The 25,895-nt window shown below is 48.6% G+C and overlaps 2 protein-coding genes across 3 annotated transcripts in view; both read right to left on the bottom strand.

Moving 5' to 3' along the window:
• The window catches only part of LOC306756499 (CREB-regulated transcription coactivator 2), a gene marked incomplete at its 5' end in the record, with an annotated part of 45,616 nt that extends 32,380 nt beyond the window's left edge, over positions 1-13,236 (bottom strand). For both annotated transcript variants that reach the window (XM_079241241.1, XM_079241242.1), the window contains 4 exons: positions 8,789-8,850; positions 9,060-9,176; positions 9,662-9,763; positions 13,069-13,236. In XM_079241241.1, the coding sequence (XP_079097367.1) occupies positions 8,789-8,850; positions 9,060-9,176; positions 9,662-9,763; positions 13,069-13,236 (449 nt within the window). The remainder of the gene's footprint in view (positions 1-8,788; positions 8,851-9,059; positions 9,177-9,661; positions 9,764-13,068) is intronic.
• Positions 13,237-18,991: 5,755 nt separating this feature from the next.
• On the bottom strand, positions 18,992-24,203 carry slc39a3 (solute carrier family 39 member 3; the record flags this gene model as incomplete). The annotated part of the gene is made up of 4 exons (XM_079240533.1): positions 18,992-19,669; positions 21,517-21,647; positions 21,763-21,886; positions 24,141-24,203. The coding sequence occupies 4 exons, from the start codon at positions 24,201-24,203 to the stop codon at positions 18,992-18,994; spliced, it is 996 nt and encodes a 331-aa protein (XP_079096659.1).
• Positions 24,204-25,895: the final 1,692 nt, after the last annotated feature.

The following is a 25,895-nucleotide window of genomic DNA, read 5'->3' as shown; positions in this document are numbered from 1 at the left end:
AACGAGTCAGTCACGGAAACAAGTCAGTCACGGAAACAAGTCAGTCACGGAAACGAGTCAGTCACGGAAACGGAAGCGAGTCAGTCACGGACACAAGTCAGAGTCACGGAAACAAGAGTCACGGAAACGAGTCAGAGTCACAGAAACAAGTAAGAGTCACGGAAACGAGTCAGTCACGGAAACAAGTCAGTCACGGAAACAATTCAGTCACGGAAACGAGTCAGTCACGGAAACGAGTCAGTCACGGAAACGAGTCAGTCACGGACACAAGTCAGAGTCACAGAAACAAGTCAGAGTCACAGAAACAAGTCAGAGTCACGGAAACGAGTCAGTCACAGTAACGGAAACGAGTCAGTCACGGACACAAGTAAAAGTCACGGAAACGAGTCAGAGGCACAGTAACGGAAACGAGTCACAGAAACAAGTCAGTCACGGAAACGAGTCAGTCACGGAAACGAGTCAGTCGCAGAAACGAGTCAGTCGCAGAAACGAGTCAGTCACAGAAAAAAGTCAGAGTCACGGAAACAAGTCAGAGTCGCAGAAACGAGTCAGAGTCACAGTAACGGAAACGAGTCACGGAAACAAGTCAGTCACTGAAACGAGTCAGAGTAACAGTCACGGAAACGAGTCACAGAAACGAGCCAGAGTCACGGAAACGAGCCAGAGTCACGGAAACGAGTCAGAGTCACAGAAACGAGTCCATCACAGAAACAAGTCAGAGTCACAGAAACAAGTCAAGAGTCGCAGAAACGAGTCAGAGTCACAGTAACGGAAACGAGTCAGTCACGGACACAAGTCAGAGTCACGGAAACAAGTCAGAGTCACAGAAACAAGTCAGAGTCACGGAAACGGAAACGAGCCAAAGTCACGGAAACGAGTCAGAGTCACAGTAACGGAAATGAGTCAGTCACGGACACAAGTCAGAGTCACGGAAACAAGTCAGAGTCACAGAAACAAGTCAGAGTCACGGAAATGAGTCAGTCACAGTAACGGAAACGAGTCAGAAACAAGTCAGTCACGGAAACGAGTCAGAGTCACGGAAACGAGCCAGAGTCACGGAAACGAGTCAGTCACAGAAACGAGTCAGTCACAGAAACAAGTCAGAGTCACGGAAACAAGTCAGAGTCGCAGAAACGAGTCAGAGTCACAGTAACGGAAACGAGTCACGGAAACAAGTCAGTCACTGAAACGAGTCAGAGTAACAGTCACGGAAACGAGTCACAGAAACGAGCCAGAGTCACGGAAACGAGCCAGAGTCACGGAAACGAGTCAGAGTCACAGAAACGAGTCCATCACAGAAACAAGTCAGAGTCACAGAAACAAGTCAAGAGTCGCAGAAACGAGTCAGAGTCACAGTAACGGAAACGAGTCAGTCACGGACACAAGTCAGAGTCACGGAAACAAGTCAGAGTCACAGAAACAAGTCAGAGTCACGGAAACGGAAACGAGCCAAAGTCACGGAAACGAGTCAGAGTCACAGTAACGGAAATGAGTCAGTCACGGACACAAGTCAGAGTCACGGAAACAAGTCAGAGTCGCAGAAACAAGTCAGAGTCACAGAAACAGTATAAGTCACGGAAACAAGTCAGAGTCACAGAAACGAGTCAGAATCAGTCACGGAAACGAGTCAGAGTCACAGTAACGGAAATGAGTCAGTCACGGACACAAGTCAGAGTCACGGAAACAAGTCAGAGTCGCAGAAACAAGTCAGAGTCACAGAAACAGTATAAGTCACGGAAACAAGTCAGAGTCACGGAAATGAGTCAGTCACGGAAACGAGTCGGAGTCACGTAAACGAGTCAGAGTCACGGAAACGAGTTAGTGTCACGGAAACGAGCCAGAGTCACGGAAACGAGTCAGTCACGGAAACAAGTCAGTCACGGAAACGAGTCAGTCACGGAAACGGAAGCGAGTCAGTCACGGACACAAGTCAGAGTCACGGAAACAAGAGTCACGGAAACGAGTCAGAGTCACAGAAACAAGTAAGAGTCACGGAAACGAGTCAGTCACGGAAACAAGTCAGTCACGGAAACAATTCAGTCACGGAAACGAGTCAGTCACGGAAACGAGTCAGTCACGGAAACGAGTCAGTCACGGAAACGAGTCAGTCACGGAAACAAGTCAGAGTCACAGAAACAAGTCAGAGTCACAGAAACAAGTCAGAGTCACGGAAACGAGTCAGTCACAGTAACGGAAACGAGTCAGTCACGGACACAAGTAAAAGTCACGGAAACGAGTCAGAGGCACAGTAACGGAAACGAGTCACAGAAACAAGTCAGTCACGGAAACGAGTCAGAGTCACGGAAACGAGCCAGTCACGGAAACGAGTCAGTCGCAGAAACGAGTCAGTCACAGAAACAAGTCAGAGTCACGGAAACAAGTCAGAGTCGCAGAAACGAGTCAGAGTCACAGTAACGGAAACGAGTCACGGAAACAAGTCAGTCACTGAAACGAGTCAGAGTAACAGTCACGGAAACGAGTCACAGAAACGAGCCAGAGTCACGGAAACGAGCCAGAGTCACGGAAACGAGTCAGAGTCACAGAAACGAGTCCATCACAGAAACAAGTCAGAGTCACAGAAACAAGTCAAGAGTCGCAGAAACGAGTCAGAGTCACAGTAACGGAAACGAGTCAGTCACGGACACAAGTCAGAGTCACGGAAACAAGTCAGAGTCACAGAAACAAGTCAGAGTCACGGAAACGGAAACGAGCCAAAGTCACGGAAACGAGTCAGAGTCACAGTAACGGAAATGAGTCAGTCACGGACACAAGTCAGAGTCACGGAAACAAGTCAGAGTCGCAGAAACAAGTCAGAGTCACAGAAACAGTATAAGTCACGGAAACAAGTCAGTCACAGAAACGAGTCAGAATCACAGTCACGGAAACGAGTCAGAGTCAGTCGCAGAAACGAGTCAGTCACGGAAACAAGTCAGAGTCACGGAAACAAGTCAGTCACGGAAACGAGTCGGAGTCACGGAAACGAGTCAGAGTCGCTGAAACAAGTATGAGTCACGGAAACGAGCCAGAGTCACGGAAACGAGCCAGAGTCACGGAAACGAGTCAGTCACAGAAACAAGTCAGAGTCACGGAAACAAGTCAGAGTCGCAGAAACGAGTCAGTCGCAGAAACGAGTCAGAGTCACAGTAACGGAAACGAGTCACGGAAACGAGTCAAGAGTCATGGAAACGAGTCAAGAGTCATGGAAACGAGTCAAGAGTCATGGAAACGAGTCAAGAGTCATGGAAACGAGTCAGAGTCACAGTCACGGAAACGAGTCACAGAAACGAGCCAGAGTCACGGAAACGAGTCAGAGTCACAGTAACGGAAACGAGTCAGTCACGGACACAAGTCAGAGTCACAGAAACAAGTCAGAGTCAGGGAAACAAGAGTCACGGAAACGAGTCAGAGACAGTAACGGAAATGAGTCAGTCACGCACACAAGTCAGAGTCACGGAAACAAGTCAGAGTCGCAGAAACAAGTCAGAGTCACAGAAACAATATAAGTCACGGAAACAAGTCAGAGTCACAGAAACGAGTCAGAATCACAGTCACGGAAACGAGTCAGAGTCACAGTAACGGAAACGAGTCAGTCACGGAAACGAGTCAGTCACGGACACAAGTCAGAGTCACAGAAACAAGTCAGAGTCACAGAAACAAGTCAGAGTCACGGAAACGAGTCAGTCACAGTAACGGAAACGAGTCAGTCACGGACACAAGTAAAAGTCACGGAAACGAGTCAGAGGCACAGTAACGGAAACGAGTCACAGAAACAAGTCAGTCACGGAAACGAGTCAGTCACGGAAACGAGTCAGTCGCAGAAACGAGTCAGTCACAGAAACAAGTCAGAGTCACGGAAACAAGTCAGAGTCGCAGAAACGAGTCAGAGTCACAGTAACGGAAACGAGTCACGGAAACAAGTCAGTCACTGAAACGAGTCAGAGTAACAGTCACGGAAACAAGTCACAGAAACGAGCCAGAGTCACGGAAACGAGCCAGAGTCACGGAAACGAGTCAGAGTCACAGAAACGAGTCCATCACAGAAACAAGTCAGAGTCACAGAAACAAGTCAAGAGTCGCAGAAACAAGTCAGAGTCACGGAAACGGAAACGAGCCAAAGTCACGGAAACGAGTCAGAGTCACAGTAACGGAAACGAGTCAGTCACGGACACAAGTCAGAGTCACGGAAACAAGTCAGAGTCACAGAAACAAGTCAGAGTCACGGAAACGGAAACGAGCCAAAGTCACGGAAACGAGTCAGAGTCACAGTAACGGAAATGAGTCAGTCACGGACACAAGTCAGAGTCACGGAAACAAGTCAGAGTCGCAGAAACAAGTCAGAGTCACAGAAACAGTATAAGTCACGGAAACAAGTCAGTCACAGAAACGAGTCAGAATCACAGTCACGGAAACGAGTCAGTCACAGTAACGGAAACGAGTCAGTCACGGAAACGAGTCGGAGTCACGGAAACGAGTCAGAGTCGCTGAAACAAGTATGAGTCACGGAAACGAGTTAGTGTCACGGAAACGAGCCAGAGTCACGGAAACGAGTCCATCACAGAAACAAGTCAGAGTCACAGAAACAAGTCAAGAGTCGCAGAAACAAGTCAAGAGTCGCAGAAACGAGTCAGAGTCACAGTAACGGAAACGAGTCAGTCACGGACACAAGTCAGAGTCACGGACACAAGTCAGAGTCACGGAAACAGTATAAGTCACGGAAAAGTCAGAATCACAGTCACGGAAACGAGTCAGAATCACAGTCACGGAAACGAGTCACAGTCACAGTAACGGAAACGAGTCAGTCACGGAAACAAGTCAGAGTCACGGAAACAAGTCAGTCACGGAAACGAGTCGGAGTCACGGAAACGAGTCAGAGTCGCTGAAACAAGTATGAGTCACGGAAACGAGTTAGTGTCACGGAAACGAGCCAGAGTCACGGAAACGAGTTAGTGTCACGGAAACGAGTCAGTCACGGAAACGAGTCAGTCACGGAAACGAGTCAGTCATGGAAATGAGTCAGAGTCACGGAAACGAGTCAGTCACAGTAACGGAAACGAGTCAGTCACGGACACAAGTCAGAGTCACGGAAACAAGAGTCACGGAAACGAGTCAGTCACAGTAACGGAAACGAGTCAGTCACGGACACAAGTCAGAGTTACGGAAACAAGAGTCACGGAAACGAGTCAGAGTCACAGAAACAATTAAGAGTCACGGAAACGAGTCAGTCACGGAAACAAGTCAGTCACAGAAACAAGTCAGTCACGGAAACAATTCAGTCACGGAAACGAGTCAGTCACGGAAACAATTCAGTCACGGAAACGAGTCAGTCACGGAAACGAGTCAGTCACGGACACAAGTCAGAGTCACAGAAACAAGTCAGAGTCACGGAAACGAGTCAGTCACAGTAACGGAAACGAGTCAGTCACGGACACAAGTAAAAGTCACGGAAACGAGTCAGAGGCACAGTAACGGAAACGAGTCACAGAAACAAGTCAGTCACGGAAACGAGTCAGAGTCACGGAAACGAGCCAGTCACGGAAACGAGTCAGTCGCAGAAACGAGTCAGTCACAGAAACAAGTCAGAGTCACGGAAACAAGTCAGAGTCGCAGAAACGAGTCAGAGTCACAGTAACGGAAACGAGTCACGGAAACAAGTCAGTCACTGAAACGAGTCAGAGTAACAGTCACGGAAACGAGTCACAGAAACGAGCCAGAGTCACGGAAACGAGCCAGAGTCACGGAAACGAGTCAGAGTCACAGAAACGAGTCCATCACAGAAACAAGTCAGAGTCACAGAAACAAGTCAAGAGTCGCAGAAACGAGTCAGAGTCACAGTAACGGAAACGAGTCAGTCACGGACACAAGTCAGAGTCACGGAAACAAGTCAGAGTCACAGAAACAAGTCAGAGTCACGGAAACGGAAACGAGCCAAAGTCACGGAAACGAGTCAGAGTCACAGTAACGGAAATGAGTCAGTCACGGACACAAGTCAGAGTCACGGAAACAAGTCAGAGTCGCAGAAACAAGTCAGAGTCACAGAAACAGTATAAGTCACGGAAACAAGTCAGTCACAGAAACGAGTCAGAATCACAGTCACGGAAACGAGTCAGAGTCAGTCGCAGAAACGAGTCAGTCACGGAAACAAGTCAGAGTCACGGAAACAAGTCAGTCACGGAAACGAGTCGGAGTCACGGAAACGAGTCAGAGTCGCTGAAACAAGTATGAGTCACGGAAACGAGCCAGAGTCACGGAAACGAGCCAGAGTCACGGAAACGAGTCAGTCACAGAAACAAGTCAGAGTCACGGAAACAAGTCAGAGTCGCAGAAACGAGTCAGTCGCAGAAACGAGTCAGAGTCACAGTAACGGAAACGAGTCACGGAAACAAGTCAAGAGTCATGGAAACGAGTCAAGAGTCATGGAAACGAGTCAAGAGTCATGGAAACGAGTCAAGAGTCATGGAAACGAGTCAGAGTCACAGTCACGGAAACGAGTCACAGAAACGAGCCAGAGTCACGGAAACGAGTCAGAGTCACAGTAACGGAAACAAGTCAGTCACGGACACAAGTCAGAGTCACGGAAACAAGTCAGAGTCGCAGAAACAAGTCAGAGTCACAGAAACAATATAAGTCACGGAAACAAGTCAGAGTCACAGAAACGAGTCAGAATCACAGTCACGGAAACGAGTCAGTCACGGAAACAAGTCAGAGTCACGGAAACAAGTCAGAGTCACGGAAACAAGTCAGTCACGGAAACGAGTCGGAGTCACGGAAACGAGTCAGAGTCGCTGAAACAAGTATGAGTCACGGAAACGAGCCAGAGTCACGGAAACGAGCCAGAGTCACGGAAACGAGTCAGTCACAGAAACAAGTCAGAGTCACGGAAACAAGTCAGAGTCGCAGAAACGAGTCAGAGTCACAGTAACGGAAACGAGTCACGGAAACAAGTCAAGAGTCACGGAAACGAGTCAGAGTCACAGTCACGGAAACGAGTCACAGAAACGAGCCAGAGTCACGGAAACGAGCCAGAGTCACAGAAATGAGTCAGAGTCACAGAAACGAGTCACAGAAACAAGTCAGAGTCGCAGAAACAAGTCAGAGTCGCAGAAACGAGTCAGAGTCGCAGAAACAAGTATGAGTCACGGAAACAAGAGTCACGGAAACGAGTCAGAGTCACAGTAACGGAAACGAGTCACGGAAACAAGTCACGGAAAGAAGTCAGTCACGGAAACGAGTCAGAGTCACAGTAACGGAAACGAGTCACCGAAACAAGTCAGAGTCACGGAAACGAGTCAAGAGTCACGGAAACGAGTCAGTCACAGAAACAAGTCAGTCACAGAAACAAGTCAAGAGTCACGGAAACGAGTGAGTTAGGGATGCACCGATCCACTTTTTGGGAGTTCCGATCAGATAACAGTATCTGAAACTGAATATCTGCCGATATCAAATCTATTTATGTAATCATTATTATAACTGCTGTTATAACTGTATAAGATTTCATTAGGTTCTAATAAATGACCCATCCTTTATGAAGTTACCTCGCCAATGCAAATATAATAACATTAAAGATCAAAAAATTTCAACAGGTTTTATTTTGATTTGGCACATTTTACCTAAATACAACTATAAATGTGTGGTTTTGAAACAGAGATCCAGCTTTTAGTGCCGTGTTCCTCATCGCATGCGGCCCACTGACTTGCGGCCTGTAAAGCAGCCCCTGGCTTTCTGAAAATGCATCTAAACAAGTCATAATGATCCTCAACGCTGCAGTTCTCTCCACAAACAAGAGCTGCAGGCTGCTTGCAGAAACTTTGCTGTCCTAACGGCCCTGATTGACTGTCAGAGTTGCTAGTTTTGGTTGATTTCAGCTGCACTGAACTCCGCCAAAGAGCTGCTCCGTCGGTAGCTCCGTGTATATATTGAAAAAGAAACGGCCACATTCTGAAGGCATTATTGTATTTTCACCATATACTGTTGCATGAGAATGCCGTTACTGCGTGCAACATTTAGGATAACCATTCCTTGCTAAAAACCTAATGTTACTGATTTGGCAACGTAGCAGGACACGTAGCATGGGAACGCTTTTTTTGCGGGATGGCGGCTCTCCTCTTGTTCTATTCTATTCTATTCTACAGTCATTCAGCAGACGCTTTTATCCAAAGCGTCTTACATATAAGTGAGAACAACACAAGCAGGAAACCAAACAGTAGAGGACATCGTAGGAAGGTGCTGGTGGACTGTCCAGTTGGACGCAGGTCCTAGACTAGACAGTTTAGACTGGTGGAAGACCAGACGTGGTAAGGATCCACTGCAGAGGTTTAACCAGCATGCAGGCAGACCTGCCAGTATGGAACTGCAGTAATCAATGTGTGAGATGACCAGAACCTGAACCAACAGCCGAGTCGTGTGTTCTATCAGGTACGTCTGATTCTCTTGATGTTGTAGAGAGCATGTTGGCAGATACGGGCAACCGAGGCAACATGGACCTTAACATGCTTGGTATCGAGCCGATACTGATGCTGGTATTGGTATCGGTGCATCCGTAGTCATGGAAAAGAGTCAGATTCATATTGGATTCCAAGAAATGATTCATGGAAAAGAGTCTGCTTTAGTGAAACGGACATGAAGCTCGCTGAATCCGGTATGGATTAATGAAGCTTATCTAAACCACTTCAGGTGACACAGAGAGGCTGCAGCAGCAGTGGGAGCAGATATGGAAACAAAGCAAACAAGCATCTCTGTGGACAGACACGTCTCCATGGAGACAGAGGGGTGGGGGGGTAACACACGGCACCTTCTCCAGCTGGCGTCAGGTGGGGGCGACAGGTAAGCTGAGTTGTATGGAGAGTTGTCCACCTGAGGAGAAGCTGGTGAAGGAAACAACGCTGCACCGTCATACATCATCATTTCCTTCACAAATAAACAATGTTAACAAGAAACCACATCACCGAATCCACCGTGGAAAATAGCTCCCATCCTCTCCCCAGCACCATCTCGCCGAGCACAAAGTCACATAAACACAACATGGAGAAGAGAAGCTCACCCAGAGCAGTCTGAAAGGATACTGGTCGGTTCCGGTAGGGTCGGACAGGCGAGATGAAGCGCCGGTCTCTCTGGACCCTCTCCACCAGACCGTGATGCCGGGTGGACCGGTTGGACTCCAGCGTGGAGGGGAAGGAGCCCTGAGACGGACAGGAACAGCACCAGTCAGAGAGGAAAACGAAACAGAAAATCTCCTGTCCAGGAGAGACATCCAGATCTCTGAGAGGCAGAGGATTCATCCAATCAGATCACAGAAACAAAACCGGGACAGAAAGAGTCTCCGTCTGTCCCACAGCGCTGGACGAATAAAATGTCTTCCTTTACATCCCATCATCCAGCCTGCAGAGGAGGACGAAGAGGGCAGGGATGCCCTTATTTCACATCTGGTTCGGCTGACTGGAGGAGAAACTCAGAGGTGGATCCAGTCCAGTGAAGCCAGACAGAACCGAATACGCAGGACTTATCTGTTTGACCTGTAACCATGGTAACAGTACACTGATACAGCTGCATGCTTGGAAAGATGAGAATAAATGATAGATCACCATGACAACCTGGATGAGGATGCAGGAAACCAACTGGATAGGAAGTGATGTCACAAGTGAGAGCAGACTAGTGGGTGAGTCACCTGGAAGTCCTGAGGGTTCCTGCCAATCTGGTTAACGTTGGGTAAGGAACCTCCGTAGTACTGGCCCTGGTTCCTGGCGATACGGATCTTCTGGGCCTGGAGCTGCAGGACACGGAGACAGGTGTCACATTCGGAATAACGGGAACAGAAACATGGATCAGATGCAGGTCTCTTGAGCCGTGTGGGTCTGGCTGTATGAGCTCCATAGACCCCATCAGACCATCTACTTCAGTATGTTACATCAGACTGATGCTTCTTAGCATGTGCAGGTCATGTGATCTGCGCGTATCAATAGGCTAAGTCTCAATTTGATCTTTTACCCCTTCCCCTATCCCTAACCCTCGGCCCCCCAGTGGAGGGGTAAGGGACAAGTGGTGAAAATGTTCCCCTAAGAAATGGGACACCACTCCACCGTGACGACGTCATCAAGCTGCGGCACTCTAGCTGCTACGCAATCAGAGGCGAGTGATTGTTTTCCAAGATGTCGTCAGCCGTGCTATTTTCTGCTGTCTGGCCAATCGGTATATCTCCCATTTTTTCTCTGCTTGTTGGCCAGTCACCTTTCCTTCCAACCACACCGCCTTTATGAATGTTCTGTATCGAAAGTAGATCCAGAACATTTCATCAGCCCAATGCGTTCCATTACAAGGGTCAGATACAAGTTGTCTATGAGATACATATGCATAGCTTGATTTTTTTTTTTTTTTTTAATGTAGATATAAATACAGACTGTAGCAGTAATTGTATAAAAATGTTAATGCTGCGTAAACTGCATAAACGGGAACTACTGTCCCTGGAACGTTGTTTTGCAAACATTGTATTCACAACATGGGAATTGAACGTGTAACTTCTTTATGTAATTATAACTTAAAAGAGGCTTTTTAACAGAAATTAGTACAAGAACAGGAATGTAAACGATAAACTCCTCTCTTTCTGCTCGGTAGTGGATAAGTGCCCTCGTGTGTTCTGGTGTCCCTGGTTAGAACATATGATACAATTTAGCAGTGAGCACAGAAGTAAAGGAAATGCTGCAACATATAGATGATTGTCCCTGAAAGAAAACAGCCACAGTGGTTTTATGTGTTCATATATCAAACCAGCAGTTCAGCAAATGCTAGCCTCTTGTGCTAACTGTAGCAAACTTTCACAGAGCAGAACATACCATCGTAAAATAAAACGCCGTAATTTCAGTCTTGTTATTGAATCGTATTTTAATGCTGAAAATACTTAAATGTGTAAACCTCTTTTTCAGCATTGGTAGACATGTTGCCGGTGAACGCGCTGGACAGGAACTAGAAACTGGCAGCCGTACGCTTCTACACCTTCTTCAATGAAGTGTGGTCCTGGAACATCTTCACTTTAAGGGGTGTGTAGCCCTCACCCTTCCCCTTAGCCTTTGTCCAAAGGAGAATTGGGATACCTCTTCCCCCCACAGGATTACGCAATATGGAGGGATAGGGCTCAGTGGAAGGGGGAGAACTGAGAATCACCCTTATAAGTTACATCCTCAACATTCAGTCAAATGTCCACGACACTAAGGTGGTGTTCACCTCAGATGCAGGTACTACAGGGAACCTCAGCCACAGGGAACCCTAGCTACGGGGAACCCTAGCTACGGGGAACCTAAGCTACGGGGAACCCTTGCTACGGGGAACCCTAGCTACGGGGAACCTAAGCTACGGGGAACCCTAGCTACGGGGAACCTAAGCTACGGGGAATCTAAGCTACGGGGAACCCTAGCTACGGGGAACCCTAGCTACGGGGAACCCTAGCTACGGGGAACCTAAGCTACGGGGAACCCAAGCTACGGGGAACCTAAGCTACAGGGAACCCTTGCTACGGGGAACCCTAGCTACGGGGAACCCTAGCTACGGGGAACCCTAGCTACGGGGAACCCAAGCTACAGGGAACCTAAGCTACGGGGAACCTAAGCTACGGGGAACCCTAGCTACAGGGAACCTAAGCTACGGGGAACCCTAGCTACGGGGAACCCAAGCTACGGGGAACCTAAGCTACGGGGAACCCTAGCTACGGGGAACCCTAGCTACGGGGAACCTAAGCTACGGGGAACCCTAGCTACGGGGAACCTAAGCTACGGGGAACCCTAGCTACAGGGAACCTAAGCTACGGGGAACCCTAGCTACGGGGAACCCAAGCTACGGGGAACCTAAGCTACGGGGAACCCTAGCTACGGGGAACCCTAGCTACGGGGAACCCTAGCTACAGGGAACCCTGTATCCGCCATGGGGAACCAGACAGAGTCCAGGTCCACCTGGAAGGCAGATGAGCGAGTAAAGCCCAGCTAATCATCAACTCCGACTCCAGATGTTGATTAAACGTCCAGTCGGTTCAAACTGGTCCTGGATGGTCCTGAAGCCTGTAGCTGATTAAATATTGGCAGATCCTGACACAGAACCGGACCAGACCTGCCATGGTTCAGAAACCCAGCATCACACCTGACGGTAACTATGGCGATCTGAACATAGAGGATACAGCGGCAGCACAGGGTGAGAACGGTCCAAAGTCCAGACCTGGACATGTATCTGGGTCCTGATCCAAACATCTCAACCAGGGCGTCCAGCTCCGTGCCTCCAGGACCACAATCCTGCAGGTTTCCCCGTCTCCCAGCTTCAACACCAATGAACCAATCCTGAAGCAGAGCTTCACTGGCTGTAGGAACCTCAAAGAGAACCAGGTGCGTTGGAAACATGGAAAACCAGCAGGATTGTGGCCCTCCAGGTCTGAACTTGGACACCCCTGATTTTTGTTTTGGACAAAGGCAGGAAAGTCATGAACGCACCACGTCTTCCAGTCCCAAACCAGGACAGTATGGAGAATAAAACTGGTTTAGTCCCAGTCTGCCTGGACACGAGCTGCTCAGGTGGCCCATGTCAGGCTGGTAACTTACACGGCAGCTCAGGTAGGAACATCCTGGAGGTCAGGTGTGCACACCTGCCTGAAAACTCCCCCCTTTTTCTTTACCAAAAAGACGTGTTAGTTTAAAAATACCGAGGACGAAACCAGCCGATAAACACATCCAACATGATCATATTATTCTATCATCAGCTGTTAAATAAAGGTGATTTATATGAAAGGAAACTGTGAAATTTCGTATTTTCTGGCCGGAGTTCGGCGGGACGTCCTCGGCGTCCTGCGGGGTGACAGCTGGCACAGTAAACAAGCAGTTAGCCTGGGAGCTAACGGTGGCTAAGGGCGCATCGGAACCGGCGGAACCGGACTCCTGCTACCGGATACAAACCGACCGCTTCGCGCTCGCAGACTGGTATCCACTACGAACACATGTGATCCACGCAAAGCGCCACGCAGACACGCTGGGAACGCGGAGCCCGGCCGAGGCCTCGCTTCCTCCGGCAGCTCTCCTCCTCCTGCCTCCGTCTCAGACTCACCCTGGTGGAGGTGATGTCCATCATGACCTCCTGGAAAGCGGCTGTCTCCTCCGCCTGCCGCTGGGTGTGCAGGGCTATCTTCTCACTAAACTTGCGGGGATTGGAGGCCCCGGAGCCGGGGACCGAGCTGGGTCCGGGTCCGCAGCCCGCTGAGCCCGTCGCAGACATCTTCACCGAGCGGACGGGACGACTTGACGTAGTGGAACTACTTCCAGCAGAGAGGGGCCACAAGCGAAGAGCTCTCACTCTGATGCTCTCATATACACCCAAAACACTAGATTTTCTAACTCTTGGAAACCATCCATCCATCCATTTTCTAAACCGCTTAATCCAATTCAGGGTCGCGGGGAAGCTGGAGCCTATCCCAGCCGGCTTTGGGCGACAGGCAGGGTACACCCTGGACAGCTCGCCAGTCCATCGCAGGGCCACACAGAGAGATGAACAACCACTCATGCTCACTCATTCCTAGGGGCAATTTAGAGTAACCAATTAACCTAACATGCATGTCTTTGGATGGTGGGAGGAAGCCGGAGAACCCGGAGAGAACCCACGCAGACACAGGGAGAACATGCAGACTCCACACAGAAAGGCCACTGACCAAACCCCTCTCCAGCCAAGGATCGAACCGGTGACCTTCTAGCTGTGAGGCCACAGTGCTAACCACCGTGCAGCCCTCTTGGAAAACAGATAAATGAAAAAATATGAAAATGACCCAGAAACCAAATGAGTCAGACTGAAGCTGTTAAGTGGTTTTAATAAACCAACACCCGACAGGAAGCAGTTTTATAGATGTCCGCAGGATCATTTTTCTCCTTTTGTTCTATCAAACAGATAAGTTCAGCCCTCATTTTACACCCAGAAGAGGCGTTGTGAAATCACCAGAGAACAGCTGGTTTCTACCTCAGCCTGTTTGCAACAGGGGGAACTCTGGGATTCAGGATTGCGAGCGGGGTGTGGGTCATCCTGTTTCTTGGACGACCTTTGTGTGGGGAAAGATGGTGGTAGCACGCCACCTGCTGGCGAGTCGCAGTTATTGCATGGTGAAATCACAGGAGCCAACTTCCTCTGATGGTTGAGATTAAAGCAGCTATGCTTTAAAATGTTTTTTTGTTTCTTTTTTTTTTTAGAAGAGGAATTTATGTATATATAAAAAACTCCTCTCTCACCCACCTCTCCCATCTCCCAGGGTAGGGCGGGTGGCTGTTCATCTCTCCAGCTCCGGTTCTCTACCAGAGTCCTGGGAGCTTGAGGGTCCTACGCAGTATCTCAGCTGTTCCTAGGACTGATCTCTTCTGGATGGAGATGTCTGATGTTCCACCAGGTATCTGTTGGAGCCACGTCTCCAGTGTGGGGGGCAAGGCCCCCAGTGCTCCCATCACTATGGGTACTACTGTTGCTTCCACCCTCCAGGCCTTCTCCAGGTCTTCCTTGAGGTCTTGGTACTTCTCCAGTTTCTCCTTTTTCCTGATATTTCCATCATTGGGGATGGATACATCGATCACTACGGCTTTCCTCTGCTGCTTCTCCATGATCACTATGTCCGCTTGGCTGGCCACCACCATTTTATCTGTCTGGATCTGGAAGTCCCAGAGGATCTTAGTCCTCTCATTCTCCACCACCTTGGGGGGAGTTTCCCACTGGGACTTAGGGGTCTCCAGTCCATATTCTGCACAGATGTTCCTGTACTCTATGCAGCTACTTGGTTATGGCGCTCCATGTATTCTTTGCCTGCCAGTATCTTCCACCCTGCTGTGAGGTGCTGGATTGTTTCAGGGGCTCCTTTTCATAGTCTGCACCTGGGATCCTGCCTGGTCTGGTAGATCTGGGATCCTGCCTGGTCTATGTAGGTCTGGGATCCTGCCTGGTCTGGTAGATCTGGGATCCTGCCTGGTCTGGTGGATCTGGGATCCTGCCTGGTCTGGTAGATCTGGGATCCTGCCTGGTCTGGTGGATCTGGGATCCTGCCTGGTCTGGTGGATCTGGGATCCTGCCTGGTCTGGTAGATCTGGGATCCTGCCTGGTCTGGTAGACCTGGGATCCTGCCTGGTCTGGTGGATCTGGGATCCTGCCTGGTCTGGTAGATCTGGGATCCTGCCTGGTCTGGTAGACCTGGGATCCTGCCTGGTCTGGTAGACCTGGGATCCTGCCTGGTCTGGTAGACCTGGGATCCTGCCTGGTATGGTAGATCTGGGATCCTGCCTGGTCTGGTGGATCTGGGATCCTGCCTAGTCTGGTAGATCTGGGATCCTGCCTGGTCTGGTGGATCTGGGATCCTGCCTGGTCTGGTAGATCTGGGATCCTGCCTAGTCTGGTGGATCTGGGATCCTGCCTGGTCTATGTAGGTCTGGGATCCTGCCTGGTCTGGTGGATCTGGGATCCTGCCTGGTCTGGTGGATCTGGGATCCTGCCTGGTCTGGTAGATCTGGGATCCTGCCTGGTCTGGTAGATCTGGGATCCTGCCTAGTCTGGTGGATCTGGGATCCTGCCTGGTCTATGTAGGTCTGGGATCCTGCCTGGTCTGGTGGATCTGGGATCCTGCCTGGTCTGGTAGATCTGGGATCCTGCCTGGTCTGGTAGATCTGGGATCCTGCCTGGTCTGGTAGACCTGGGATCCTGCCTGGTCTGGTAGACCTGGGATCCTGCCTGGTCTGGTGGATCTGGGATCCTGCCTGGTCTGGTAGACCTGGGATCCTGCCTGGTCTGGTAGACCTGGGATCCTGCCTGGTCTGGTAGACCCTCTCCAGCCATTGATAGGACTTGTTTATATCGGCCACTTCGGTGATCTGCCGGTGGTACATCCCATGCAGGGGCTTTTCCTCCCATGATGGTTCTTCCATCACGTGTTCCTCCAGACTCCATTGTCTGAGACGTTCACTAAGTCCTTCATCCCTCGGTGCCCTCTTCCTGATGTATTCGTGGAGCTTGGATGTTTCATCTTGGGTGGTGGCCTTGATGCTCACTAGTCCCCGGCCCCTTCTTTGCTCTTAGTGTATAGTCGCTGGACACTGGACTTCCATGTTTAGACGTCTGTGGTCTGAGCTTCCTCCTTTGGCCAGCTTATTATCCCAGCAGGGTATCGGATCACTGGCAGGGCGTAGCTGTTAATTGGCCGGATCTTGTTCTTGCCATTGAGCTGACTTCTCAGTACTTGCCTCACTCGTTGCAGGTATGTAGCTGTGGCAGCTTTCCTTGTGGCTTCTTCATGGTTACCATTCGCCTGTGTTATGCCCAGGTACTTGTAGCTTTCCTCCACATCTGTTATCCTGCCCTCTGGGAGTGCAATGCCCTCCGTATGGATTACCTTCCCTCTCTTTGTGATCATCCGCCCACATTTCTCCAGTCTGAATGACATTCCGACGTCCCTGCTGTAGATCCTGGTGGTGTGGATCAGTGAGTCGATGTCCCGCTCATTCCTAGCGTACAGCTTGATGTCATCCATGTACAGGAGGTGGCTGATGGTGGTTCCATTCCTGAGTCGGTATCCATAGCCAGTCTTGTTGATTAGTTGGCTGAGGGGGTTCAGGCCGATACATCAAATCAAATCAAATCAAAGATACTTTATTTATCCCCAAGGGTAAATTCAAGAACATATATATGTATAAAGTTTATATATACATATATATAAATACACTGCTAAAAAAACTAAAGGGAACACCTAAACAACACTCTGTAACTCCAAGCCAACCAGACTTCTGTGAAATGGAACTGTCCACTTAGGAGGCAACACTGACTGACAATCAGTTCCACCTGCTGTTGTGCAAATGGAACAGACAACAGGTGGAAATTATAGGCAACTGGCAAGACACACCCAATAAAGGAGTGGTTCTGCAGGTGGAGACCACAGACCACTTCTCAGTTCCGATGCTTTCTGGATGATGATTTGGTCTGAATGCTGGCGGTGCTTTCACTCTAGTGGTAGCATGAGACGGAGTCTACAACCCACACAAGTGGCTCAGGTAGTGCAGCTCATCCAGGATGGCACATCGATGCCAGCTGTGGCAAGAAGGTTTGCTGTGTCTGTCAGCGTAGTGTCCAGAGCATGGAGGCGCTACCAGGAGACAGGCCAGTACATCAGGAGACGTGGAGGAGGCCGTGGGAGGACAACAACCCAGCAGCAGGACCGCTACCTCCTTCTTTGTGCAAGGAGGAACAGGAGGAGCACTGCCAGAGCCCTGCAGAATGAGCTCCAGCAGGACACAGATGTGCATGTGTCTGCTCTGTCAGAAACCTGCCTCCAGCAGGACCGGTTTGGCAGTGGGTCAGTAATGGTGTGGGGGGGCATTTCTTTGGAGGGCCGCACAGCCCTCCATGTGCTCGCCAGAGGTAGCCTGACTGCCATTAGGTACCGAGATGAGATCCTCAGACCCCTTGTGGGACCATATGCTGGTGCGGTTTTTGAAACTGCTCTGTCTAAAACCTAAAAACAGCACAGAATGTGGTGTCCACTGATGGAATCGAACCTGCGGACTCACCGGATTGTGGGCTTTTTTTTTCTTATTTGTATCTTCTGCATTTTCATTTTCCAGATACATTTGGGACGGATATTTCCCCGCCACTTTCTTCCAGAATGCGCTCGTCAGTAAACATTTCAAACTTCACCAAAAACATTTCATATTTTTTTATTTCTTTTCTATGATAATTTTACATTTAAAACAACCTTTTTCTTTTCATACATCCCAGCGTCTGAGCCTCCGTGAGGTTTCTGAAAAGCTGAATTGAAGCTCATTGGGTGGTTTCCACTGTCACTTTACAAGAACTGTTTCAGCACCATCATCGGAGATCTTTCAAAATCAAAAGCTTTAAAAAAAAAAGGTATATTTAGGAAAAAGTCTGACTTGATAGAGATAATCCTTTTGTCTGTTACACTTTCCCTGATGTAGAAATGCATGTGCGTACGCACAAATGAAGATACACACATGTATTAGCCAACCAGCTAATGGAGGTAACCAGGCTAAAGCTTAGTTGTTAAGTGGCTAAAAACTGGTTGTTCTATGTTCCTCCTTCTTGAACTGGAAGTTCAGGTACCTGTTAATCAAAAGGACACGCCCCTAATTATACTGAATTTTGATTTGAAATTACCTCTAAACAGAGAAGTTAGAAAAATAATTCACTCTCCACTACAGTTGTCATATTTCTACCGTAAACATGTTTATTTCTGTCGTAAACGTGTTTATTTCTGCCGTAAACGTGTTTATTTCTGCTGAGAAGTTGGTCTTTTTAACATGGGAGTCTATGGGGATTTGTTCTGTTTTGGAGCCCCTAGTGGATGAAGGGGGAACTGCAGCATCCTGCTCATGCTGTATAAAGCAGGGGCGCCCAGCTCCAGTTTGATCCTCGATCCAGCAGGTTTTCCAGTTATCCCAGCTCTAACACACCTGACTTGAATGATTTGTGTCGTTGTGCAGAACCTTCTTGGCTGTTGGATCCATTTCAGGTGTAGCAGCAGAGATGAATAGAAAACCTGCAGGACCCTCGAGGACCCGCTGTAGACCCTCCTGGCATGAAGCGTCTCCACAGAGTGCCGCTGCAGCAGGAGGACAATGATGATGGTCAGAGAGCAAGATGAAGACTCGTGCTGGTGGTTGGAACTTCATTGTGTTTGTTCAGATAAACACGTCTTTCAAACATCAGCGTTGCCATGGAAACCGAGCGAAAAGATGCCCTGATTTGCTGAGATGAAACTGGGCCAGAAGAATAATATTCGGTTTAGTCCGCCGACGCTCCAATCAGACAGATCTGGCTCAGATCTGGACCGTAACGCTCAGATCAGTTCCAGTCCAGCGTCTCCTTCAGTTTGTGGTTCTGATCCATATCTGGACTCCAGATCCAGATCTCCAAGGACTCTGTGTGTCCAGCAGAGAAGACCTTGGTTCATCACAGATCTAAAACTGTTTGTGCCGATGTGTCGGCTATGTTACCATGGTTACATCTTGATGAAGAGCACACCGGTTACCACGGTGAAACCCAGCAGCATCATGGCCACCTTGGGGATGCAGCTCCTGGAGGAAGCCAGCTCGTGGGGCAGGATCTCCATGAAGGTGATGTAGATGAAGGTCCCGGTGGCCAGTCCCTCCAGCGAGCAGCGGGCCAGCTGATGCTGGGGGGACGTCCTGGTCTCAGAGAGACCGACGCCCAGTGCGATGCCCAGCGGGGACATGACAGCGAACAGCAGCAGGCATCCGACCACCGCCGAGCGCCGCAGGCGGCCCTGACACAGCTGGAAGCTCAGGCTGAAGGAGATGATGCTCTTGTGGATCATCAGGGCCACACAGACCTCCAGGACCTCTTGGCCCTCTTCCAGCAGCCCCACTGCCAGGCCTTCGAATACTGAGTGCAGGGACAGCGAGAAGACCAGAATGAAGGCTCGCAGTGCCGACTGGGAACCGAAGTCCGCATGGACGTGTCCGTCAGACCCAAAAGAACCCAGACGGTAGCGGTGGGGACGCCCCGCCTCCGCCTGTACGCTGGAGTCCACCATCAGAGCCCGGTGCTCCTCCGAGTGAGACGAAGACCGGTCCTTGAAGGCCAGGACCATCTGCTCCAGGACCAAGACGAGGAAGAAGCCCATGGCCACAATGAACTCTGGCAGAGGGAACTGGAGCTGAGACGGGAAGAGAAGACGGTCAGAAAATTGTCTCGTCCACACGGTTACCACAGCAACCAATCCAAAGAGTTTATGCTGATTTATGAATAAAGGCCATTTTGGTTTAAGGTCACATGGTTGCTGTTTGTTTTATGTTAATCAGTTCCAATAAAAACATAAAAATAATATCATGGTGATGTCATTAATATGATCATCATTACAGTATGTTTAAATTATGGTCTATGTGATGGAGGGACGGACGGAGAGACGGATGGATGGATGGACAGAGGGATGGATGGATGAATAATGGATGGATGGATGGATGGATGGATGAATAATGGATGGATGGATGGATGAATGAATAATGAATGGATGGATGGATGGATGGATGGATGAATGAATAATGAATGGATGGATGGATGGATGATGGATGAGTGGATGGATGGATGATGGATGGATGGATGGATGATGGATGAAGGATGATGGATGGATGGATGAATAATGGATGGATGGATGAATGAATAATGAATGGATGGATGGATGATGGATGGATGGATGGATGGATTGATGGATGGATGGATGGATGAAGGATGAGTGGATGGATGAATAATGGATGGATGGATGGATGAATGAATAATGAATGGATGGATGGATGAAGGATGAGTGGATGGATGGACGATGGATGACGGATGAAGGATGATGATGGATGGATGAATAATGAATGGATGGATGGATGAAGGATGAGTGGATGGATGGATGATGGATAAAGGATGATGGATGGATGATGGATGGATGGATGGATGAATGAATAATGGATGGATGGATGATGGATGAAGGATGATTGGATGAATAATGGATGATGGATGGATGGATGGATGGATGGATGAATGAATAATGGATGGATGGATGATGGATGAAGGATGATTGGATGAATAATGGATGGATGGATGGATGGATGGATGAATGAATAATGGATGATGGATGAAGGATGATTGGATGAATAATGGATGATGGATGGATGGATGGATGAATGAATAATGGATGGATGGATGATGGATGAAGGATGATTGGATGAATAATGGATGGATGGATGGATGGATGGATGGATGAATGAATAATGGATGATGGATGAATAATGGATGATGGATGGATGGATGGATGAATGAATAATGGATGGATGGATGATGGATGAAGGATGATTGGATGAATAATGGATGGATGGATGGATGAATGAATAATGGATGGATGGATGATGGATGATTGGATGAATAATGGATGGATGGATGATGGATGATGGATGAAGGATGATTGGATGAATAATGGATGGATGGATGGATGGATGGATGAATGAATAATGGATGATGGATGAATAATGGATGATGGATGGATGGATGGATGAATGAATAATGGATGGATGGATGATGGATGAAGGATGATTGGATGAATAATGGATGGATGGATGGATGAATGAATAATGGATGGATGGATGATGGATGAAGGATGAATAATGGATGGATGGATGATGGATGAAGGATGATTGGATGAATAATGGATGGATGGATGATGGATGATGGATGAAGGATGATTGGATGAATAATGGATGGATGGATGGATGGATGGATGAATGAATAATGGATGATGGATGAAGGATGATTGGATGAATAATGGATGATGGATGGATGGATGGATGAATGAATAATGGATGGATGGATGATGGATGATGGATGAAGGATGATTGGATGAATAATGGATGGATGGATGATGGATGATGGATGAAGGATGATTGGATGAATAATGGATGGATGGATGGATGGATGGATGAATGAATAATGGATGATGGATGAAGGATGAGTGGAACATCTGACCACGATGCCGGCGCTGCTGAAGGCGTCCCTGATGCCCTGCAGGAAGTCTGGCAGCAGGTCCAGCAGACATGTTGCCAGGAACACACCTCCTGCAAAACAGCTGATCAGACTCAGCAGCCGCCGCCGAACATCTGAGAGGAAACACCTTCATCATCACCATGGTTACCATATACTGAGATAAAACAAAGTCACATGATCACACACACAACTTGGAAAGTCCTTCCGGGACCTTCTTCATGGACTTACCGGGGTCCACGGTGCAGCGACCCGTCCTCCGGACCACACAGAGGGGAACCAACCCGAACAGCAGCGTGACGGACAGCAGCACCGCCAGCGCTCCCAGTTTGATGTCCAGGGCGGGGACGTCCCGCTGCAGCATATCCACGCCAGGAGACATGAGGACAGGGACGGAAGATCTGTCCGCCAGCGCCTTGTCTTCAGTCAGACCTTCTCCACGGACTCAGAACCAGAACCTGTTGGACCAAAGAGAACCTGGTTAAATTATATAGATCAGTAAAGCTGATCTTCCATCATCCGTTTTCACATCACATATCATTTTATGTCCTGGTTCTGGTCCTGATGGAGGTTTTGCTCCCTGGTCCTGGTTCTGATGGAGGTTTTCCTTCCTGGTTCTGGTCCTGATGGAGGTTTTGCTCCCTGGTCCTGGTTCTGATGGAGGTTTTCCTTCCTGGTTCTGGTCCTGATGGAGGTTTTCCTTCCTGGTCCTGGTTCTGATGGAGGTTTTCCTTCCTGGTTCTGGTCCTGATGGAGGTTTTGCTCCCTGGTCCTGGTTCTGATGGAGGTTTTCCTTCCTGGTTCTGGTCCTGATGGAGGTTTTCCTTCCTGGTCCTGGTTCTGATGGAGGTTTTCCTTCCTGGTTCTGGTCCTGAAGGAGGTTTTCCTTCCTGGTTCTGGTCCTGAAGGAGGTTTTCCTTCCTGGTTCTGGTCCTGATGGAGGTTTTTCCTTCCTGGTTCTGGTCCTGATGGAGGTTTTCCTTCCTGGTTCTGGTCCTGATGGAGGTTTTCCTTCCTGGTTCTGGTCCTGATGAAGGTCCTCCTTCCTGGTTCTGGTCCTGATGGAGGTTTTCCTTCCTGGTTCTGGTCCTGATGGAGGTTTTCCTTCCTGGTTCTGGTCCTGATGGAGGTTTTCCTTCCTGGTTCTGGTCCTGATGGAGGTTTTCTTTCCTGGTTCTGGTCCTGAAGGAGGTTTTCCTTCCTGGTTCTGGTCCTGATGGAGGTTTTCCTTCCTGGTTCTGGTCCAGATGGAGGTTTTCCTTCCTGGTTCTGGCCCTGATGGAGGTTTTCCTTCCTGGTTCTGGTCCTGATGGAGGTTTTCCTTCTTGGTTCTGGTCCTGATGGAGGTTTTCCTTCCTGGTTCTGGTCCAGATGGAGGTTTTCCTTCCTGGTTCTGGTCCTGGTGGAGGTTTTCCTTCTTGGTTCTGGTCCTGATGGAGGTTTTCCTTCTTGGTTCTGGTCCTGATGGAGGTTTTCCTTCCTGGTCCTGGTCCAGATGGAGGTTTTCCTTCCTGGTTCTGGTCGTGGTGGAGGTTTTCCTTCTTGGTTCTGGTCCTGATGCAGGTTTTCCTTCTTGGTTCTGGTCCTGATGAAGGTCCTCCTTCCTGGTTCTGGTCCAGATGGAGGTTTTCCTTCCTGGTTCTGGTCCAGATGGAGGTCCTCCTTCCTGGTCCTGGTCCTGATGGAGGTTTTCCTTCTTGGTTCTGGTCCAGATGGAGGTTTTCCTTCCTGGTTCTGGTCCAGATGAAGGTTTTCCTTCCTGGTCCTGGTCCTGATGGAGGTTTTCCTTCTTGGTTCTGGTCCAGATGGAGGTTTTCCTTCCTGGTTCTGGTTCTGATGGAGGTTTTCCTTCCTGCCTCTGGTCCTGATGGAGTTTTTACTCCCTGCCTCTGGTCCTGATGGAGTTTTTACTCCCTGGTTCTGGTCCTGATGGAGTTTTTACTCCCTGGTTCTGGTCCTGATGGAGTTTTTACTCCCTGGTTCTGGTCCAGATGGAGGTTTTCCTTCCTGGTTCTGGTTCTGATGGAGGTTTTCCTTCCTGCCTCTGGTCCTGATGGAGTTTTTACTCCCTGGTTCTGGTCCTGATGGAGTTTTTACTCCCTGGTTCTGGTCCTGATGGAGTTTTTACTCCCTGGTTCTGGTCCTGATGCAGGACAATCTGATGTCATTGATACGGATCATGCCTGGATCCTGATGAACTGGACTAAACTTGGTTTTGTGAACTGGATCTGTATCAATAAAGCTTATTAAATAGAAGATTATTTATTGGGAAGTAATCTGATTACTCTCACCAGTCTGAACTTCATCAGAACTTTTGATGCTTCGGTTCGACCTGCACCACGTGACCTCCCGGCGCCCAGCTGCGCGTGTCAGTAGTTTCTTTCCAAAGTCCAGCAAACCAGAACCGGAACAAAAGTTCTGCCTGAAGTCGGGTTAACGACACCGAGCCTCGCTGGGTCCCGGATCTTATTCTGTCCCGGTTTTAACCGGTTAGTTCCGAGTCCAAACGCGCCTGTGAGACCTACCTGTCTCACGGTCCAAGACTTCTCCTCCCTCTGGTCTCATGTGGTTCGGGAACTGGTGACTGCGAGTCCAGATGTGAGACCTACCTGTTTCTGGTCCACGGGGTTCGGGAACTGGTGACTCAGTTCCATCAGCTGATCCCGCCTCATGATGGCTGCCGTCAAGTTGGCGGCAACAACACACAAAACAACTTCCGGTTTTCCTCATCCGGCGGCAACAAGAAACAACTGTTTTTCCCAAATCAGTTGCCTTTCTTTCTCTTTCTCTTTTCAAGAGCAAATATACACAACCCAGACAAAACAGGATAAATAAACGTCCTCATGCCACACCAAAATAATGTTTTCATGTTTAGAAAACTGAAGAAAGTCGATAACGAAAGATGGGCAGGTTTTACATCCTGAATCAGAGGAAGCAAACGGCAGCGATCATGCATCACTTGAGCTCATTCTCCAACTAATTCCTGTCGCCTTCGTGGTCTTTTATTTTGGCGGTCCCAGCCATGACTTCCTGGCTGTAACTTGACGGGGCTGCAGCTGGAGGAGGATCCTTCCAGTTCCTCAGGAATCCGGGAACACATGGAGTCACCCTTTTACCACAAAGGTCCCAGAATCCCAGCTGGAGATCCCTCAGTGAGTCTGAGTCTGACAGAAAAGTCCAGAACCAGTCCGAGGGGATCAGAACCGGGGACTGGGTTTCTATTAATGCAGTTAGAGAGACAGTGTCCAGCAACCCACATGAAATTGCGTATCTCTTCCACAGGGCAGTAAGTGCATGTGATGATGAAAGTGAGCTTATCTTTCCTGTGTGACGTGTGTCTGCCTCAGCTTCTTTAACACAGCATTAACTCTGCAAACTCAGCACATTTAATCCAGAAAGATCCTCAACGTTTTATGAGAATCCTCAGAAGTAGTAACTTATAAAGTCTGGTCTGACTGGCAGAGAATTCAGTCGCTTTGTGTGAGTTGTAGGCAGACGTCCTGCCGGACCTTCAAGCTGCCAGGCCCCACGTCAGAAACAGCTTCTGCTATCATCTGTTGATAATCCACTCTAATCTGCTATCATCTGTTGAAAAACCACTCTAATCTGCTATCATCTGTTGATAATCCACTCTAATCTGCTATCATCTGTTGATAATCCACTCTAATCTGCTATCATCTGTTGATAATCCACTCTAATCTGCTATCATCTGTTGATAATCCACTCTAATCTGCTATCATCTGTTGATAATCCACTCTAATCTGCTATCATCTGTTGATAATCCACTCTAATCTGCTATCATCTGTTGATAATCCACTATAATCTGCAATCATCTGTTGATAATCCACTCTAATCTGCTATCATCTGTTGATAATCCCCTAATCTGCTATCATCTGTTGATAATCCACTATAATCTGCAATCATCTGTTTATAATCCACTCTAATCTGCTATCATCTGTTGATAATCCCCTAATCTGCTATCATCTGTTGATAATCCACTCTAATCTGCTATCATCTGTTGATAATCCACTATAATCTGCAATCATCTGTTGATAATCCACTCTAATCTGCTATCATCTGTTGATAATCCACTCTAATCTGCTATCATCTGTTGATAATCCACTATAATCTGCAATCATCTGTTGATAATCCACTCTAATCTGCTATCATCTGTTGATAATCCCCTAATCTGCTATCATCTGTTGATAATCCACTATAATCTGCAATCATCTGTTGATAATCCACTCTAATCTGCTATCATCTGTTGATAATCCGCTCTAATCTGCAATCATCTGTTGATAATCCACTCTAATCTGCTATCATCTGTTGATAATCCCCTAATCTGCTATCATCTGTTGATAATA

The sequence above is a fragment of the Telmatherina bonti genome (assembly GCF_933228915.1).
Source record: "Telmatherina bonti genome assembly, chromosome: 5".
NCBI lineage: Eukaryota > Metazoa > Chordata > Actinopteri > Atheriniformes > Telmatherinidae > Telmatherina > Telmatherina bonti.
The sequence above is the reverse complement of the archived record's forward strand: the minus strand, read 5'-3'. Positions and strand labels throughout refer to the sequence as shown.